This window comes from Phodopus roborovskii, unplaced genomic scaffold (assembly GCF_943737965.1).
Source record: "Phodopus roborovskii unplaced genomic scaffold, PHOROB, whole genome shotgun sequence".
Taxonomy (NCBI): domain Eukaryota; kingdom Metazoa; phylum Chordata; class Mammalia; order Rodentia; family Cricetidae; genus Phodopus; species Phodopus roborovskii.
The window spans coordinates 11,549,414-11,570,647 of record NW_026125391.1 but is presented as its reverse complement, the minus strand read 5'-3'; the positions used below and the strand labels follow the sequence as shown (position 1 = coordinate 11,570,647).

At 43.0% G+C, this 21,234-nt stretch overlaps 2 protein-coding genes across 2 annotated transcripts in view; one reads left to right on the top strand and one right to left on the bottom strand.

The window, feature by feature from the left end:
• The window catches only part of Bzw2 (basic leucine zipper and W2 domains 2), a 53,035-nt gene extending 40,948 nt beyond the window's left edge, over positions 1–12,087 (bottom strand). Inside the window, exon 1 of the mRNA XM_051175090.1 lies at positions 11,944–12,087. The gene's annotated coding sequence lies outside the window, so the exon portion shown is untranslated. The remainder of the gene's footprint in view (positions 1–11,943) is intronic.
• A 299-nt stretch (positions 12,088–12,386) lies between these two features.
• The window catches only part of Ankmy2 (ankyrin repeat and MYND domain containing 2), a 46,565-nt gene continuing 37,717 nt past the window's right edge, over positions 12,387–21,234 (top strand). Inside the window, exons 1-2 of the mRNA XM_051175089.1 lie at positions 12,387–12,693; positions 19,950–20,014. Of these exons, the coding sequence (XP_051031046.1) occupies positions 12,402–12,693; positions 19,950–20,014 (357 nt within the window). The 5' untranslated portion in view covers positions 12,387–12,401. The remainder of the gene's footprint in view (positions 12,694–19,949; positions 20,015–21,234) is intronic.

Genomic DNA, 21,234 nt, shown 5'->3' with positions numbered 1-21,234 from the left:
TAAGAGCTGGAGTGATGGCTGGGGGGGGGGTTTATATGAATACTGGGAGCTCTTATAGGACCAGGGTTCTATTCCCAGCACCCATGTGGTGGATCACAATCATCAATGGCAAAATTGCCAGGCGATCTGATGCAGTGGTGGTTTGGGTGACAATGACTCCCACAGGTGCATATGTTTGAATGCTTGTTCCCAGTTAGTGGAACTGTTTGGGGAGGAGGTGTGGCCTTGTTGGGGGAAGTGTGCTACTAGAGATGGGCTTTGATGTTGTAAAAGCCCCTCACAAGGCCCCGCCCTCTCTCTCTCTCTCTCTCTCTCTCTCTCTCTCTCTCTCTCTCTCTCTCTCTCTCTCTCTCTGCCCACGGCCTATGGATCAGGGTGTAAAGCTCTCAGCTACTGCTCCAGTGCTATGCCTGTCTGACTTCCACCATGATGGTAATGGACTAACCCCTGGAACTGTAAGGAAGCCTCCAATTAAATGATACCTTTTCTAAGATCTGCCTTGATCACAGTGTCTCTTCCTAGCAATAGAGCAGTTACTAAGGCAGACAGCCGCCTCTTCTGGACCCAGGCACGCAAGTGGTTCATAGACATACATGCAGACAAAATGTCCATACACATAGATAAAGTTAAATTGAAAAACTTTAAAAAGAAATAAGTAAAACAAGAACAGATCAGAATTTCTCTTATTTGTACTCCACTAGAGTCTAAGTACAGGCACAGATCACACTCAAATCCTGAAATTGCAGACTACATTTTCAGGGATCACATGTAGAGTCTGCTGCTAAAATTACATGTTAAATGAAAATTTTAACCTTTGCTGAAATGCAAACCAATTTCAAAAGGATCACAGCAGTATTATTATTTACACATACATAAGAAAAATATTTACATAGAATTTAGAGAACATCTTTTTAGCACCACAACATTTCATACTAAAAGAAATCAAGAGTCCCAGGATAAATGACTGATTTCAAGGTAGGCCAGGATAAATTCACAGTGATCCCTGGGAAATCTGGTTTCAAAATAAATAAATGTTAAGGAAATTAAAATGATAGCAAATACCTTGAAAATAATTAGCCTAGTGTGGGGTAGCATGAGTGAGAATGATTAAAGAACTATACATACATACATAATACATTATCAGAGCTGGGAAGTCTAAACTTTATATGAAAACAGCCGACAGTACAGAAAAGAGGAAATGACTGTGGAAGAGACTGGTTTTTGAGATAAGGTCTCCTGTAGCCCAGGCTGGTTTTAAACTCACTATGTAGCTGCAGATCGACTTCCTAATGACTGTGGTTACAGGTGTGTACTGACACATGGGATAGGCTACCCAGCTATACCCTCAGGTCCAAGGATCTTTTCCTTTAGTTAAATGCCAATACCAACTAATAAATAGGAGACAAGGGATTAGAAAATCTGCCCATTTGTAATTATTAAATAAAAATGAAGGCATAAAACCTATACCAACAATGTGTTATAAGCCCAGTATGGTAGCCCTTCCTTTAACCTAAGCATTTAGGAAGCAGAGACAGGTGGATCTCAGTGAGTTCAAGAGCCCTATGTTAAATTCACTAAATTTTACTGTGCTTCTATAAGAAGTCTTATTCTTTTAAAGAAAATTTCAAAATTACCTTTGTTTATTCAGTGTGTGTGTGTGTGTTCATGTGTGTTTGGGCACATGCATGCTACTGTGTATGTGTGGACATCAGGGGACTTGTGGAATGGTTCTTTCATACAATCTAAGTTCTAAAGATCGACACAGGTTATATCAGGTTTGGCAGCGTTCTTTATCCATTGAACCATCTCCATAGCCTTTCTCTTCAGAAATACATACTGAAGTGGCAGATAAAGGCAAAAGAATAGATATACTACTCTCAAATCATTCAGAAATGGAAATGATGTACACACGGAGTCAGCCATGGAGGAAAGGCAAACACAGGAAACAACAGCATTTCAGGGAAGTTTGGGAGGAGGAATGATTGAGGAAGCCAAACTCCTCAGGAGTTTTGTATTTCCAGGGACTGCTTAGAAATACGAATGCCACCAAGAAAGATGACATGACTTTCCAAATCCTTGAGTGTGCTCTACTGTAGGAAATAACCCAGCTGTTCTGGCATACTCCAGGAAAAGCAAAACTCCTCATCGTGAATGCTTATAATAAAGATACATATGTATGCATTTTTGTTTTCATATTTGACTGTCCTTATTCGAGAAAAAAGTGATTTACTTATTCATTTGGTTGCTTTCTTATTTGTGTTTCCATAAGTTATATTCTTGTATGTGATTGGGGGGGGCAGCATGCCTCCCTGTGGGGAGAGCTTTAGTGGGTGTCCTCTACAGCACTCCGACTTACTTCTTTTGAGAAAGGGTCTCACTGAATTCGAAGCTAGCTCATGGGTATAACTAGACAGATTGGCCTTTGAGTTTTGGAGATGTGTCAAATACACAAAAAAAATGTTTTCATTTTGTGAGTGAGTATTTTGCCTGCATGTCCCTGTGTGCCACGTGCACACATTGCCTGATGGACCAGAAGAAGGCACCAGATCCCCTGGAACTGGCTGTACCTGTTTGTAAAGGAACCATGTGGGAGGCTAGGAACTGAACGTGAACCCTCTGAGGAGTGGCAATTACTGGTGCTTCTTCCTCTTCTTCTACCAGATGAGCCTCTCCAGCACTCCCAAATTCTTTTAATAGACTTCCGAATTCTCCCTTTTAAAGTAGTGCCTCTAAAGTCTGTATGATATGTACACGTGTGTGCAGGTGCTGTGTGTGGAGACCAGAGAGGGTATCGGATCCCCTGGAACTGCAGTTAAACATGATAGTTAAGCACTTGACATAGGGACTAGGACTCAAACTGGTCTTATAAGAGAGCAGCCGGCATTCTTAAGTGCTGAGCCAGCTCTCCAGCCCCTCAAAAATTACTGTCTTAGAATTATGTGACCATTTTTCATTTCAAAACCTTCTGATTTGTTACTTCACATTAGGATTAAACATTAGCCCCTGTTGCACAGGGAAGTCATCTTCAAATTTATGACTCATTTTGTAGTTTTAAGCTTAGAAAAGACAATAGGGTTTGCAAGCAGCTTTTAATACTGTGAAGTGATAATATGGTGAGGGTGAAACACCAACAAACTAACTCAAAGCCAAGACAGAATAAAAACTAAAGCTCACACCTCAAACTTTCTTATTCTGACCCATTTCCTAGGGAAATGGTAATTGTAGTGTTTTAACACCATCTTATGTATCCTTTCACAAGGATGTTTTTATGCACGAGAAACCCATGTACATCAAATAAAAGACACATGTTACATTGTGTCCTCGTTTCCAGTGTTTATCCTTTGGCAAAGCCTTGCATCCTTGTTAGACAGCTGAGCAGACCTGGCACCTCAGTACAGAAGGGTGTGTGTCTGTGTTACACACATGTGAGTGAGTCTGTGGGGACTAGAGCTGGCTGCAGGCATCTTTCTCTATTGCTCTCTGCATTACTGTCTTGAGACAGCATCCCTCACTTAATAAGTAGTTTGCCAGTTCAGCTAGACAGCTCTGTGAGAGAGCTGTCAGGATCCACCTGTCTCTGCTCTTCAATTCTGGGTTACAGGCATGCACACCCATTCCATTTTTTTTGTTTTGTTTTGTTTTTTGTTTCTTGAGACAGGGTTTCTCTGTGTAACAGTCTTGGAACTCACCATATAGACCAGGTTGTCCTTGAACCCACAGATATCCACATGCAGCTCTGCCTCCCAAGGGCTGGGATTAAAGGTATGGGTCATCACACCCAGATGAGAGATGACTTTAATTCAAGATCTCCTTTCCACTTAGAAAGATGAGCTTACAGGTTGGACAACAAAGGCTGCCTGACTTGAAGAAAACCAGGAGATAAGGATAAGCAAAGAATGTCAAGTAGCAGACAGCAACTCAGAGGTTGAAAATCACAAAACCGATGGGCATGTTTGTGCTCGTCATTCCAATGCAAAGTCCAAAGTTGAGCAGCACAGTGAGAGGACTGAGTAAATCCCACTGCCTAGAGAGAGTTAACAAAGGAGGGAAATAGAATCGGCGACGGACGGACACCACTGTAATCAGTAGGAGAAAATTTTAACGTTGTGTTAACAAGCCTCCAGAAAGGTCAGATATGGTGGTGGCATGAATCTGAACATTTGCTCTGTTACTATTTCTTTCAAATTCAAATCTCCTACCATATCTTCTGGGAAGGGGACCTGCCCAAGTCTGCCTACCAGATGAAGCTTCAGTTGAAGGCTAAACACACACACACACCTAGGCATATGTCTCCAGACAAGGAATGCATGTGCTAATATACAGACCTGCCAAAGCCAGTCTAGTACAAACAGGCACAGGGCACCATTCACAAGGTATTGTATTCACCAACAGCTTTATCTATGATAACACAGGGAACACACATTTAAAGGAAAGAAAGTATCTTAAATTTCTTTTTTAGTTGTTTTGTGTGTGTGAAAGTTTTGCCTACAAGTTTCATGTGCACCACAAGCGTGCCTGGTACCCATGGAGATTAGAAGAGGATGTTGGATACTCTGGAACTAGGGTTAGCAGGGGTTGTAGCCACATGTGGGTGTTGGGAACAGAGATGCAGTCTTCCATAGGGGCAAGTGCTCTTAGCTGCTGAGCCATCTCTCCAGCCCTGGAAGTATCAACAACAAAATACCCCAGCCAGCACAGTGTTACAAACTGAAACATTCTTTTTCTTAGCAGTATTACAGGGATGGATGCAGAACCTTGCACACACACAGGGCAGAGCTCTATTATTGAGACCCACCCGTTCCCCACCTCCTAGGTTAATGTGGTTCAGCTATAGGTCAACCATTCATTTGTTTATCTAATACTCCAGGTCTGGGGGGATGGGGAGCAGAAGGGCCAGAGCAGACAAGCTCCAGGGTGCTAACTTGTCAGCCAGTGTAGCTTTGTCCCTATTTATTGACAGAAAATCAGCACTAGCAGAGCAAGCTAGTGTTTCAAAACCTCTACCCTTCACTTGAGCTATGGATGCGCTGACTAGTGTTTGAATAACTGTGTGGGATTTTTTTTTTCCTTTAATTTTTAACTCATGTTTAACACCCAGAAGGAATGGATACTTTGAAAACCCTGTTTCTAAACCTAGCTCTCAGCTTGCCCTCAGATAAAGCTCCGAGGCCTAGAACCACTCACAGGAGGCCAAACATTTCATGTTGGCATTAGTGATACAGTATAAAGACTCTCTCAGTCCTCTGAAGTTGACACAGATGGAACAAGTCCACTGTCTCCATCTAGAACTCTGGCCAAGGAGCCAAGATGTCACAGTATCTTGGGAAGATATTTATGATTTCTTAAGGAAGCTTTGTCATTACTGGCCTCATAGACTTCATAGTTTAGAATTAGGTGGAGTAAAACATAAATATTAATTTAGTCTAATGTCAGCACATGGGCATATTGAATTACTGGGTTAATACCAAAATGGCAAATAGTTCTCTATAGACTTTTAATAAAGAAAACATCCATGTATCCTTAGGGAAAGAACCTAGCTACACTGCTTCTTGGAGACATCCAGATATTAGGAAATTTATGGCCCCATGATTTCTGTAATGTTATGGGATCCAATTTTTCAACTATTTCCTGTACATGCCCAAACTGAATGAAAACAACCTTCACACTCCCAAACATATCATGTGACATCCTTTTCCTTAAGCCAGCAGTTTCCTTGGCACCATTAAATTTGGGGTTTTCTTTCCTGTTCATAAAAAAGTCCCATTCAATTACTTTGTATTCTTAGGAAAACATAGGCCATGCTTTCTTTCTTTCTTTCTTTCTTTCTTTCTTTCTTTCTTTCTTTCTTTCTTCCTTTCTCCCTTTCTCTCTTTCTTTCTTTCTTTCTTTCTTTCTTTCTTTCTTTCTTTCTTTCTTTCTTTCTTTCTACCTTTCTTTCTTTCTTTTCTTCTCCTGGAAATGACCACAGTTAGGAAACTTCACAAGTTAACGCACTGAAGTATTTTTGTAAGACTATATGGAAAGGAAAGGAGGGCAGTGGAATACTGTTAAGTTGAAGCCCCACGGGAGCGACCACTGTGCTGTGTGGTTGCAGCCCTTCCACTCCAGGGCCTTTCTTTAGGCTTCCTAGATCATAGCACATTTACCACCTGTCTCTTTAAAATGTCCTCCTCTAGGACTGGAATGGGGATACACACCTTTAAACCCAGCAAAGGCAGGTGGATGTCTGTGAGTTCCAGGATAGCCATGGCTACATAGAGATACTCTGCTCAAAAAACCAACCAACCAAACAAACAAACAAACAAAAAGTCCTCCTCTAACATCAAAATAAGTTGGAAAGAAGGGAAAACTGTAATCTATTTACACAAACTGATTTTCCTATAGCAATATTTATAATTAAAAGAATTAAAGCTAGCCAAATGGTTATTCTTTCCTTGATATTAAAGTAGGGCATTATTCTTATCTCTATCATTACATGTTTCCTTGTCATTGACATAAACAAGCAAAAATCAAAGAAAATAGCGAACACTGAAAATCAGGCAAACCTATGACAACACTATCTTCTCCATTTAATACAGAATGATCATTCAGTGATCCACCGTAAGTTTGATTCTGCAAAGTAGATAGCTTACAAACAGAACCATCTGAACATTTCTGGCACTCTTCACTCAACACATGCCAAATTTAGAACAGGCCAAATCATTCCACTTGGCACCTAACCTCCCAAAAGACACTTGCTGAAGAGATCTGTCTCCAACAGACTCCAGAGAGGGCTAAGAATGAGATGTGCAACTGTGTACAACTTTCTCCTATTGGTAGAGTCTATGTTAGTTATAATGCGTTCTGAAAACCCTTCAAGCAAAGCTAGGAAAGTGGTGTTAAAAAATAATATTCAATAGTTCCACACTATAAAAGAGAAACTTTCTTCTTCTTTTCTTTTGAAAATGCAGGGGATCCAATTCAGTGCCCCATGCTTGCTAAGCACTCTCCCAACTACCAGAAAAAATGTCAACACCAAGAAACACATGATACGAAAAGTTCCAAGAGTCAGAGAGCAGGTGTCCACGTTAAATGAAGTGTGAGTGAGAACCTCGGCACACACCCTGTCCTCCAGCCAGTCCTGGCTTTCCCACGTTAATAACCCTCATCCTCCCACAGCTCACACTGCTCTGAATGGCTCTGCCACTCCTTTTTTGGGAATGACTTCTGAGTTGGCTTAAAAGACAAAGAAGAAAATCAGTATCACCACTTGGCTCACCTCTTGGTTTCTCAGATGAACTAGGTGTCTTTCTTTAGATTTGCCTGCAAATGACTGTCAGTTTTCAAAGGGACCGACACTGACTGCCAGGAAGATACTCATTAGCCTGAAGCAAGGAAGGAGTAACCCCGTTTTGTTACAGTTGTGCTGAGAAGTTAAAAATTAATGTGATGGTTTAGTCCTCTGCAGAGCTAGGAGTGACTGTCTTTGCAGTCCACTGCATAACCCACGCACTGAGTGTTCAAACTCTTTTCTTATGTTGGGGGGGGGAGGTGCAATATCTTAGGGACTATAACACTTCCAAATGTCCTATTAAAGATCTAGTAAAACATCTCAAATACCTTCAAAAATAGTAAGGCTAGTTAAGGAGGCTAATCAAACAGCTTCCACCAGTGACAATGCAGTCAGCTTTGTCTTCGAGTTCCCACTCAGTCCCAGACTCTAGGCACAGTTGCTACAGCAAATCACATACCATTTTCTTCTCAAATAGTTCAGAATGCATCCCTGAGTGATAAGGAATCTTTTGAAAACATAGGCATACTATTCTGGTCTAAAATGTTAAAATTGCTTAATAGCATCAAGTTTCCAGTCAATCAGGATATGTGTCTAATGTAAACCCAAGGGTCAAATACCAAGGAAAGAAACCTCCCTCTCACAAAGAATACTCAAAACCAGTTGTCAGTGACCCTAAAATACAAACTATTATCTTTAAACAGACAGTGAAAGACCTGGGGCTTGGACAGGGAATCAAGAACAGCGTGCTACATTTGTGAGAAATTTTTGTCTCAGCTGGTAGTACCAAGTCTCTGAAGCCAGAGACTTCAAAGGTCTCAAAACTGCTTGCCCTTGGTCATGGCTATGTGTGGTCAGTGCCATTTCACACTGCCAGGAAGGATTGGTGAACTAAGGAAACAAATCCACTGAAAATAACTTTGAGATCAAATGATTTCAACTCAGCATGTAGTGAGCACCTACTAACTGCAAGGTACTGAGTTATATCTTCAGAAACACAGAGCACTGACCTGGCAAATTTACAGTCAAGAGGTCCAAACAATTATGAAAAGTTGTAATGCGAAGGTAGGAGAAAGACATTTGCCAAAGTATTACTTTCACATGGAATGCAGACCTAGAAACATTGGGAGGAAGGTTTGAGGGTGCTGGCTGGTTTCCATAATATAGACCAGTTAGAGGTTGCCCATAATGGTAGCAGCCACCATGTCATCTGCCAGTGCCATATCTGTGCAAAGAATGTACGGCCCTGCAATTGTCTGAGGGTCTGTACTCCCCTCTTTGGACAAGGTGAAAGACACACAAGCCAGCTGGAGAAAACCACTTATAAATCGAAAGAAGAGTAATTCTGATTGAGCAAGAAGAGGATAGGTGAACAAGAAAGGCAGAGGATTCCAAGAAGAGAAAGGAGGAACAAGTGGCGAGAATTGCGTGCAGTTAGGGAACCAGCAGTATGGTGACCTTAGGGCAGAGTGGGAGGAGCCGGTCAACTGGAAATGCCTGCTGGGACTACGGTTGGAGCCTTGCTCATTGGCCAGTCAGGATGATTGTGCTTGGTGTTTACTCAACTGAGGGTTCCTTGAAATAGCTAGGTGGGAGGAGGTGAGGAAAAGTTTAAGAATCCATCCACAGCACACACCAAGGACACAAGTATAAAGAGTCGATAGCAATGCGCATGATATTTCAAAATAAATATGTTTTAGAAAGGTGAACACAGAAACAGGACTATCACACACACACACAGTGTGTTAATATGCTTCCATTTTTTGTACAAAAAGAAACAACTGTGGAATAGAGACATATACGGGAAGGCTGTGGGTAAAAGAAAAGGGAGCAAAGAGGTGGAAAGGAGAATTGGCTCTATGGCATGCTGGATGGATCTCATGAACACCAGACAAAATAGCTGTCAGAGGATGTGTATTTCCCCATTTACCACCAAACACATGGAGAAAAGCCAGAGTAAGGGCTTTTCTGAGGTGCCATTTAACATATCAAAGTGGACCTGGCTGCCAGGTTCTCCCAGCATCCCTCAGTCCCTACCAGTTACAGGGTATAGCTGGCATACTCTGCTCTCAGTCCTGAACTCTCCCCTATATAATGGAGCAATTTTGGTTACCAGCCTCTCCTTTACCTTTTCCCCCCTTGGCTGCTGTACCTGGTTCCCCTCTCTCCCTTCTTCCCACATGGTTCAGGGTCATGTCCACTCTAGACTCTCCCCAGATGCAGCTGCTGCCTTTGGCTATGCTCTTTTATCTATAATCTAAACTTTTCCCATCGGCCAGTGGTGATTCACGCTTTTAATCCCAGCACTCAGGATGCAGAGGAAAGGGGATCTCTGTGAGTTCAAGTCCAGCCTGTTCTACAGAGCGAGTTCCAGGACAGACTCCAAAGCTACAGAGAACCCTGTCTTGAAAAACCAACCAACCAACCAACCAACCAACCAACCAACCAACCAACTAAACTTTTTCCTCCACCACACCTAGGACTAGTCATGTCCTTCCTTTGTATTTCTTTTTGTCGTTCTGTTTTGCAATGTTTTTATTTTTTAATCTTTGAGACAGGGTCTTACTATGTAACCATGGCTGGCAAGGAACTCTGGATGTAGAAGGTCTGGCTGCCTCTGTCTCCCGAGTGCTGGAATCAGAGATGTGGACTACCACACCTGCCAGAGGATGTTAAAGACAGACCAAAAGGGATCTAATCCCAGATTCCATACTTCCTAACTGTGGGGCTGTTTCTGTTCTTATTTTCATAAATGGAGATAGTACTGGCTAATTCCTGGCCTATGGAAACAATGATTAAAATAACCACAAGCATAGCATCTGTCAGACTATCTGGAATAGATTAAGTAGTCTAAATGAATAGTTATTTCATTATCAGTTGACTTCTTTGGTGAGAACACATTTTAATAAACTCATTAATTAATATCACTTTGACATTAAATATTTATATTGTGCACTGCTATTAGTGGAAACCCTTCTGAACCCTCTCCATTAGGTATCTGTTTCCAAAATTCAAACTGAACACAGAATTTTTCTGCACTCCCAAGTGGATGTTTTCCTTTGTCCTCAGATACCATCAACTCTGAGTTAAAGCCACACATTCAGAAGACTAAATACCCACCAGGTGTTTAAAGCACCAAGGAAACACATCCTATGTTGTCATCCGTGAGGAACTGACAACCCCAGTGAGACAAACAGGTGTGACCTTCACATAACCATGGCCCAGATCTGGCACAAGAGATGGAAATACTGGCAGTTAAGTGCCCAATTCTGTCTATGCATCTGCCGGTATGACATGAAGTCACATGCTGGAGTTACACTCAGGCATTTTAGCCTTGTGGGCTCCCTTGGCACATTAATTGCTGTGGCAGTAACATCAACGAAAGTATTACACAGTACTGGTCACTCTCAGAAGCCCTACTGATTGTTTGAACAGCTACATCATTTTTAAAGCGTCATCAAACAAAAGTGTCTTTGTTATACATTGAGATGAATAATTACCAGCCATTTTCATGTGAGAATCTGCTCCTCCCTCCCCAAACTGAAGCTCTGAGTCTGTGGGGGGTGGGGAGTAGGCAGCTGGACTTAACCAAAGCTTTTGATTTAAAGGCACCTTCCCCAGATTTCTTAAGTGTGAGTATTTGCTTCAAGCAAAATGAAGGTGGAGGGCCGAAGGAGAAGGTATTTCACTTTATATCTGGTACTGTGGAAAAAAAAAGTGGTCCTGGGGATGCTTAATAAAAACCACCCACATAATTAATTATTCAAGTCTTTCTCCCTAGCACAGTTGGGTTTTGAGGGAAACATCAATACTAGTCTGTACAGAAACAACAGGAAAACTAAATAGTCATTTCTGAAGAAGCTGTGATTGACGCCTTAAAACGCTACAGATATGCCCCTTGGGGGAATGACTGTATATTTTAGCAAGCATGTCTTGCATCTGTGCCACCAAAAGGCACACACTTATTCACCCCTTATCTACCTACGGTGGAAGCACTAGGTTCCACATCACAGTTGAATGAAGGCTGGATTAAGAAGCTAATCTAAGGCTATATATAGACAGCAACACCAATTTAATCCCCGCCCTCTCCACCCTCCCCTCCCTAGTTCCATAAATCGCCAAACCTGAGTTACAAAGACAACTCGCTCAGAGCAAAGACAGCCCACACCCCAACGAAGTATTAGTGCGAGCGTAATTTCCTTCTAAATGCCCATTACAATCACCACAGGTCCAGGATCCATGGCTTCCAGAGGCCAAGAGATGACAGACAAGTAGTGGGGAGGACGAGGCTTTCAAAAAGAAAATTGCCTTCTCCGAACCTCTCCCCATCACAAGCTCACCTCACTGGTGCGGGCCTCCCCAGGGATCGCCACGCACGAGACCATGTGCACCCGCCACTTCCACCGCGTGGCCAGCTCGCGGCTCTCCCGGGGTCCTCCGGGCCCCTGGGGCAGCCAAACGTAGCGAGGTCGGGGTGTTCTTCGTGGGGCACCGGTACACGGACATGCAAGGATGATGGCGCGGTTCGGGGGCTTCTCTATCAAGAGGAAGGCAACCGCCCCAGGAGGCACATGCTTCTTCCAGGCTCCAGCCCGGTGGGAGTCCCTGGTCCGGAGGCTACTTTGGCTCCCTCAATCCTCAGGATCCCTCTGCTCCACCTCACCATCTCTTACCTGTCCAAGGAGGGAGCGACGACGCGCGAGACCGGTGGCTGCGGCGGATCCTGCAGCAAGCAGTGGCGGCGGCAGCGGCTGAGGCAGACAATGGAGGAGTGAAGGACAGACACATTGACACAGACACACAGAATGCAGTTTAGCTCCGCCTCCCGTCCCGGCCCCGCCCTTGCCCCGCCCTCACCCAAACCGCGCCAATCTAAGGGCAGTGCTGTGTGTCTAGAGCGGCATCCCAATGCTATTGTGCATCCCCATAAAAGCCACTGCCATGCAGAAAAGTATTTTATGTAGAGGTCAAGGAACACTATGTCCCTGCACTTCCTAATAGGTTAGTATGGGGATAGGAAACATAGAAGATTTAATGATCCCTCCTCTGGATTTCTCCTTTTGGTTTGGACCTCGTGAGCTACTCCAATTGGAGTCTCTTGCTGCGCTTGCAGCTCCTCCCCACCCGGCCAATGAGGCGCGGGGGGGCGGTACTTGCGGAGAGCGCCTGCCCGGCTCGCCCGAGCTCGCCGCACCCGCCATCCCCCAGCCGCAGGACCCTGGCGAGCGCCCCTCTGCTGGGCTGCTGTCCCGGCCTCGAGTTGCCTGGCTGTGACGGACTTTCACGACGCACACTCGTCTCTCGTTTTGAAAAATCTTACCAAAGAAAAAGATTAAGCTTCAACCTGGCGGGAACGATGGGTCACATAAAGAAAGGCGAGCTGACCCAGGAAGAAAAGGAGCTGCTGGAAGTGATCGGGAAAGGTATGGGCGCAGGGCTGGTACCCGGGCGCCGTGCACCTGATCGCGGGGCGTAGAGGAGCTTGGGGGCGCTCTCCAGGCCCGGGGTATCTCGGGCAACTTGCGTTCCGGAAAAAGCCTTTCTGTATCTGGCTGGGGAGTGATTGCAGGGGCGGGAGACGGGAGGCAGAAGCATCTCCGTGATCAAATCGAGGCTTACGCGTCTAAAATCAGCTTTTTGGAAATCGACAGACTTTCACTACCCCTCTGAGACTCTAAGGCGCGGCCCTGGGGCTCTAGCCTCCGCGTGTGCAAGCTTGCCAGCTCCTCGGATGTTTTGACTGCAGCAGTCAAGAACACAGTGGCCTGGTACTTTTAGGCTCTTAAGCGAGTGTCTAGGGGGCCCTTTCGACTTCCGGAGGCCGAAGGATCTGGATCCCTTGCGGATCCCCGCCCCTGCTGGGGGTGGAGGGAGCTCTTAGCGAGCAAGGTTCTTTATAAGGGCACAGAACTCCGTCTGAACGTGCCACCTTGAGCTTTCTGCATCCAGGGCCTCTGTGGCTGGCTTCCTACAGCCCAGGACGGCGCAGGAAACCACAGGAAGGCCAGGAGATGGGGAGAGTTCCGAGATCATGGAGTGCTTCTTAGTGTTTTCCCTTCCACTTCGTGGATTCGAGTCCCGCCTCCGCCGTGCAGCTTGTAGGAAGGAAGTCACCTAGGACAACCAGAAGCATAGTTTGCTCCACTAGTCTCCGAGTGGACGTCCTAGACGAATTCCCAGCCTCAATCCATTACCTGGAAGGTGACATCAGCGTGACCACGTACCTGTCACTTTTCTGAGATAAGGATGAGGGCCTCCAGGCATGTCTCATATGGGTGCTTTTAAGTCAGAGAATTAAACATATACCCTCGAAAGACAGAGAAGCCGGACATTGTAACACCGGGCTCCAGTCTTCTATGTAGCCATATTCAGTGTAGAACCACAGATAGGAAGGTAAATGCATTCTTTCTAAGAAGGAATGCCTGAGTCTAGAGAATATGAAAAGAGAAAACCATCGGGTTTGAACTCAACAGGTGACTAGGAACTAATATCACTTCTAAATCAGTCATGACTAGATTCTCAGAGCTCTGGGTTCGATTTTATTCTGTGAACTGCATGGCTCTCAGTGACTTCTGTTTTCTGTGCTGTCTCTGGTTTTCTCGCTGCCTTCTGTAGGTCTGGGATTTAGTTTAGTGAACAGGAGTCTGGCTACGTGCCAGGTACTGTACCCATCAAAAATAAGAGAGGACAGCGCATAATCCACCAGGGATGGTAATTTTGATTTTAAACAGGCCAAAGCTATCATGTGTTCACTTGAAAGTGAAAACCAGTAAGCAGTTGGAGAAACTATGGTCTGAAAGGGGAGGTGTAAGTTCTTGCATGTATTCAGAGGTGTGAAAGGGTTTATTCTAAAGGTTGTATCAAACAGCAATAGAGTTTGATATATGTCCTAGGCCACCTCATGCTCAAGGTTTGTGAGTACACAGATGCCGTTGTTCATTGGTTTACTTTCCCCAAGCCCATAAAAAACCAAGGTAAATTTTGTTTGTGATGCATTCTTGTCCTATCAGGTTTTTGATCCATTATTGCTCTCAGGAAAAGTACAGAGAGATGGGAGAAGATAAGCCAACATTGAATTCCATTCACTTATGCATTTAGTCAAGAAGAGCTAAAGGCTTGTATTTTGTTTTGTTTTCTCTGAATTGTAGCAAGAAGCATCATGGAATGGTCATAACAATGTGTCTGGGTTAGGGCTTGTTTTTTTTTTATATAGTTTTATTTGTTGTTGTTTGTGTCAGCATTTCTGGATTAATGAGTGATATGGGAAGGCCCAGCCTACTGGGTCTAGTGCCTTCATTTGAACAGTTGGTTCTGGGTTCTATTAACAAAAGCAGACCAGGAAGCAAGCCAGTAAGCAGCACTCCTCCGTGGCCTCTTCATCAGCTCCTGCCCCGAGGATCCTGCCTGGAGTTCCTGCCCAGATGGTTTCCTTCTTGATGGAGCATTCATCCTCCCCGAGTTGCTTTTGGTCATGATGTTTTATTACAGCAATAGAAAGCTGACACCATGCCAGTCTAGTTTGCAACAGGACTACCATTGTGTTTCCTGGTGGTGTGGACTTACACAGATGTCTAGTTCTTTGGGTGTAATAGTCCCTATCTCACGGCATTGTTGTAAAGATGTAGTGAATTAGTACAGGTAGCATGTTAAACACACTCTGTGCTTTTGGTAAATATCTTCCCTTCAATAGAGAAGGAAACTGCAGAGGCAGAGCTTCTAGAAACCTTGCAGAAATCTACTGTTTCAAAGCACATATTATAGTAGATATCGTAGAAGTGTCTTGATTTAAAAAAAAAAAATCTTAAAGATATTTGAATGTATCTGTGTTTGTGCTGTAGAGCACAGGCACTCTTAGAGGCCAGATGGTATCAGATCCTCTGGAGCTGGAGTTAGTTACAGGTGGCTATGAGCTGCCAGATGTAGATGCTGTGGGTGCTGGGAACTGAATTGCAGCTCTCTGCAAGAGTGAAGGTGGGGGTTTAAATGAGTGCACCAGACCCAAGATAAACGATAAATAGGTATTTATTAGGGAAGCCCTTACACAAATAGTAGTAAATAACTGTCATGGTCTTCCTGCCCCAGAAGACACAGTCTCTGCTCTTTGGATGCTCTCACCACAACCCAAAAGAGCAAACCAGCCCCTCCTCTACCTTATAAGGGGTCACATCTGAACATCTGAAGCCACACTCATAGGGTGTGACCACCATCACAAGTTCACTGGCAGAGCAAGATGCCACCACATGGGAGCAATGTGTACTCTTAACTAATGGGCTGCCTATCTAGCCTCCAGTTGTCTTCTTATAAACATGTTTATAGCTTTATATATGATGATAGCAATTTATATCTATATATCTGTCTTTTAAAGTTAAGGCACTAGTTACACAATGCCTTAGTGGGTAAGGTCCTTTCCGAGCAAACTAGACAGGCTGAGTTTGATCCCTGGAACTCACATACAGATGGAATGAGAACTCTCTCCAAATGATAACTGTCTCAGTTGTCCTCTGATCTCCACATATATGCCATGGCATGTGCACATACCCTCTACGTACATCATACAGTTAAGATGCCTGAAATATCTTTACATAATTTTACATATATATATACACACACACACACACACACACACACACACACACACACACATTATAGCAGCCACCAACTCAAACCACAGTTTTAATTTTCAATTGGATATAGATACTGTCAAGGCTCAGTTGTTAAGAACAGTTATTGCTCTTGTAGACCTGGGTTCAGCTCCCAGTTGGCTCACAAGCATCAGTTTCTCCAGCTCCAGGGGCTCTAATGCCATCTTCTGGCCTTTACAGACACCAGGCAGATTTTTGGTACACATACATACACACAGGCAAAATGCTCTACACGTAAATAGTAATTCAAATTCATACACACCCAAGGCATAGCTATGTGCTATTCTTGCTACACATATGTTAACTAGGATCACAAAATAATAATAATTTCTCTGAATGTAACAATAGAAGGAACATGTGGGGGCTGGAGAGATGGCTCAGCAGTTAACAACTAGCTGCTCTCCTAGACAACCCAAGTTCCATTATCAGCAGCCACACAGTGGCTCACATTCACCTCTAACTCCAGGCTCACGGGATCTGATGCTTTCTTCGGGTGTCTGTGTGTACCAGGCAGACATGTGGTACAGACATACATGTAGACAGCAGGACTCATACATATAAAATGAAAAGGGCGGGACAGACATGTAATGTGTGCCGAAGGCTTAGAGTGTGTCCATATTAAGGCAAGGCCCAAATCTTCCTCCGAATTCTCTGGCGTTTTTGTTTATAGTTAGGAAAGTTAGGGCTTGGTCGGTCTGCTTTGTTGAGTTTAACAACATGGGAGGTAAAAGGTAGTGACAATGAGAATGCCACTCTGGGCGACACCTGTTTGCCAGTGCCGGTTTATCTAGATAAAACTGATCAGTCCCATTCCAGTGAAGGTAACTGGGCTCTATTTTCTTTAGTTTGAACATAAACTCTCAAAAGGAGCAAATCATTACTAGTTTTCATTAGTTTTGTCTGCACGAGGGTTGATCCAGTCTAATCCAGGCACTTCTCACAGTATTGTCGCTCCAACTGTGTTTGTTAAGTTAAATAGAACACATTTCTTTCCCCGAGTAAAACAGCTCTTTAAAACCTCAATTGTAAAATGTTATTTGAGAGTCTCCTTTGGAGGGTAAGGAATAAGTGGATGTCTGCAAGTCTGTGTGAGCCATGTGCTTCACATCTCAGACTGTTCTGTGGTTTCCTTTTGGTGTCATTAGATTAGGAACAACAACATAAAAGTCATATTACATATGTATTTCCCCTTGGGGTAGTTAACTCATGTATTTGTATTTTCGTTCTACAGAAGCTCAAACTCTTTGCAGATGTATTTATTTATTTATTTATTTATTTATTTATTTATTTATTTTTGGTCATACTCCCTGAATCTCCAAAAGCTGATGAAAGTAAGAGTTCTTGTAAATCTGTGTGTACATGCATGTGTCTTCATGAGTGGGACATGATATGTATTTGTTCTCTGACCCCCCCCCCCTTGTCTCTCACAGCTAAGCATCATGAGTGCTGGGTGCATATCTCTTGGCATTTCCTAGGTGACAGGCATGTCTCTATGAGTTTCTGTTTGTGAGCTCCTAGATAGTTCTACAGCATGGGCTGGTCATTGGGAAGATCAGCCACTATTATAAGCTTGGAACTTTCAGTTCGCCTTGCCCCCATCAATTTCCAGGAAGGTGAAAGGGCAGGAGACTGAGCTAATAATTGATCATATCTATGGATCAAAGCCTGAAAATATTTCCGAAATACTAGATTGAGAAAGTGTTCAGATTGCTGGAAGATGGACTGCCCAAAGAGGGTTCTCGGTCTCCTCCCATATACCATGTCTTATTCATCTAGAGCAGTGGATCTCAACCTTCCTAATGCTGCAGTCCTTTAATACAGTTTCTCATGTTGTGGTAACCCCCAACCATAAAATTGTTTTTATTGCTCCTTCATAACTGTAATGTGCTGCTTTTATGAATCGTAATGTAAATATTTGATATACAGGATATTCAGGGGTTGTTTGATTCCCAAAGGAATAGAGACCCACAGGTGAAAACCATTGACCTATATCTTTTACAGTTAACAGGAAAATGTGAGTTTGGTATTTCCTTGAGTCTTGTGAGTTGTCAAGCCAGAGGACGACATCTCATTGATGTCTGCTGGAGAACTGCTCTCTCTCTCTCTCTCTCCCTCTCTCTCTCTCTCTCTCTCTCTCTCTCTCTGTCTTTCTCTGTGTGTGTGTGTGCGTTGCAGGGGTGGGGGTAGTCTCTGTTGTTGTAGAATCTTGAGACTACTGAGTGAGAGTTTAGCAGGAGAAAACAAACATTCTCACACTACGCTTTATAGCATGTCTAGTATCTTTTTAGGCTGTTGGCCACTGGGCAAATATTTTGTAGGAGTAGAGGCCTGTTCTCCAATGAGACCCATTCTGTCCTTAACATGTGCAGGCTCTGGGATGCTCACAGTCTCTATAGTATTCTCCTTTTGTCCACAAACATCTCCTGGCCAGGACGAAAGTGACCTCCAAGCGTTCTCAGTGGAGTATGTGAACAGGGTGAAGGACTTCTTGCTCTTAATCGTCTTCTTTTTTTATTGCATTAGACCTTTGCCTGCATGAATGTCTGTAGGAGGATGTCAGATCTTAGTTATAGACTGTTAGCTGCCATGTGGGTGCTGGGAATTGAACCCTGTGCCTGTGGAAGAGCTCTCAGTGTTCTTAACCACTGAGCCATCTTTAGACAGTCTTAAATGGGAAGCTACAGGTATGGCTGAAGCTGAAAGTAGAAGCTTACATACTCCAAAGTTTCTTCCCCCTGTGTCTGTGTGTGCACATGTGTGGACAACTTTGGGTGACATTATCAGGAACATTGTCTACCTCCTTTGAGATAGGATCTATCATGTGCATGGAGCTCACCTGTTAGGTCAGACTGGCTTACATGTGCTGCAGCAAATTTCTCCTTTTCCTTAGCTGAACAGCCAGTGATACCAACTGCCCTCACAGAGAGTTCAGTACCAGAAAAACCAAACCAAAACAAACAAACAATAAATAAATAAGACAACTAACCAAAAAAACAAAAAAAAAAACAAAATACACACACACACTATTTACAGAAATAGTGTCTATCCCACTGTAGGGTCATGCACATCATTCTGTTGACATTTTCCCAACACACCCAAGGGCATCACTGCATCTCCTGCATAAGTGAGGAGCCCTCACGGGACTTGCCTACAAATCATATAGTGGGAAAGGTGCATGATGGTATTCAGTCTGCACCCCACTTTTCTCCTTAGTTGGGGTGTTCCTATCTTTAATCTCCTTTTAGAGGGGGGGCATAGATCATCCTCATACTCTGAGGACATTGAATTTCATTGTTCTCCTCCAGTCAAGCCAAGAAATGATTTGACAGGACATGTGGCTGTCGTGGATTAATGGTGATGATATTGATGTTCTCTTCTGCAACCACTTACTGTCATGATGCACACAAAACTGGGGAAACTAGTTTTTCTGACCCAATTACAGCTGGTTTCCAATTTTGCAGAGGATGGACATTTGGGTTTTAATGCTATCCTTAACAGCATGGGAGACTGAATACTCACCAGAGAACAATCTCCATAGCTGCAGACTTTGTAGTTATGTCTTACTTGGTGGTTTCCAAACCAAGTATTCTTTTAAAAAGATGCCGTCATTTACAAGACCCAGTGCTGACAAGCAATACAATGACAAGTGATATAATACCAACTGTATCTTGAATTCTAAGAGGATGCAGTTGTTACTTCTGGATGGTGATTCGGACTAGAGTGTCTTTAGGATTTGTTTCAGCATTAACTTCTATGCCGAGTGGTTATAGTATGACTGCCAAAAGGAAAATGGGGCTAAGGTGATATGATCAATGAAAGTAAAACCAAGATGGAATTATGTGAGTTTGTATGAAACTTTTTCTCTGGAGAATGCTTGTGGTAAGTGGTAAGCTTTATATCTTAGCACCGGCCTGACTAACCTTAGTCTTACAGGCAGCCCTTTAAACTTTATTGCCATCACATTAGACCTTTGCCCTTTTCTCCTGAGAGATGATCTCATGTTTCACTACCTTCTTTTTTGTTTTGTTTTTTTAAAGGTACCGTCCAAGAAGCTGGAACACTGTTATCTAGTAAGAATGTGCATGTCAACTGTTTGGATGAGGTAAAATTAATACAGCATTTTACTTCCTGAGAGGATGAACGGCATAGGCATTGAGGGCATGGCTCAGTGGGTTAGTGCTCGTCATGCAACCATGAGGATTAGGGTTCAGGTTGCCAGCACCCAAGTGAAACCAGGCATGGCGATATACACCTGGAATCCCAGCACTAGTGTAGGGATGGGGCTGCAGAAACAGGGTGCTTGGAGCTCATTGGCTAGCAGCCAATGAACAGTGAACTCCAGGGACAGTGAGACACTGCTTAAAGAGCAATGTGGAAAGCAATAGAGTAAGACACTTGCCATCAATTTCTAGCTTCCACATGGATAAACACACCTGCATACACACACACACACACACACACACACCAAGTGGGTAATGTAAAATCTTTCAATGGAAGTTGTGTTGTAGTGTTATATTACTTAAATCAAGATAAGAGACAATGAAAATACTATTAATCTTATGAGTGATCAAATAAGTACAAATTAAGCCCGAATTGTAAACCCCCTCTCTTCATTTTATTCTTCTTTTTATTTTATTGTTGTTTTTGAGATAGTATTAATACTATCCATATGTCCCAGGCTACCCTTTGAACTCAATTCTCCTGCCTGCCTTGGTTATGCAATTAAAGGGGATTATAATCACATCTTTTTGAGGCAGGATCTTATTATTCAGCAATAGCTGACATAGAACTAGCTCTGTAGACCAGGCTGGCCTTTAATTCAGAGAGATCCACCTGCCTCTGTTTCCCAAGTACTGGAATTAAAGGCTAATTGTAGCACTATACTTAGTATCTATCTTTTTTTTTTTACAAAATGTGTCTTTTATATGCTAATAGATTATATATTATTTAAAAAAATAAATTTCGTATAATATTAAACAAGTTCACCAAATGCAATTAAAAAAATCAAACTAATGAAATGCCTATCTTGTAGTGTTTTTTAATTCACTAATTCTTAAATTCACAAATGAAACGGAAATGTTTAGAATGGGAAATACATTTATTAAAATATGCTATTATTAAAAGCGGCTAAAGCAATGATTAGAAGCCATTTTGTAGGTGGTATCATATTTTAAATCTTGTGGTATCCTACGCTTTCAAATCATGAAATTATATGAGTAAAATATGCAGAAAGAAATAGAAAAATAAAATCAAATAAGAAATGTGAGCAGCTACAAGACAGAAAATAGGTTGAAAGCTTTTGTGTTGCAAGGTTTGCAATTG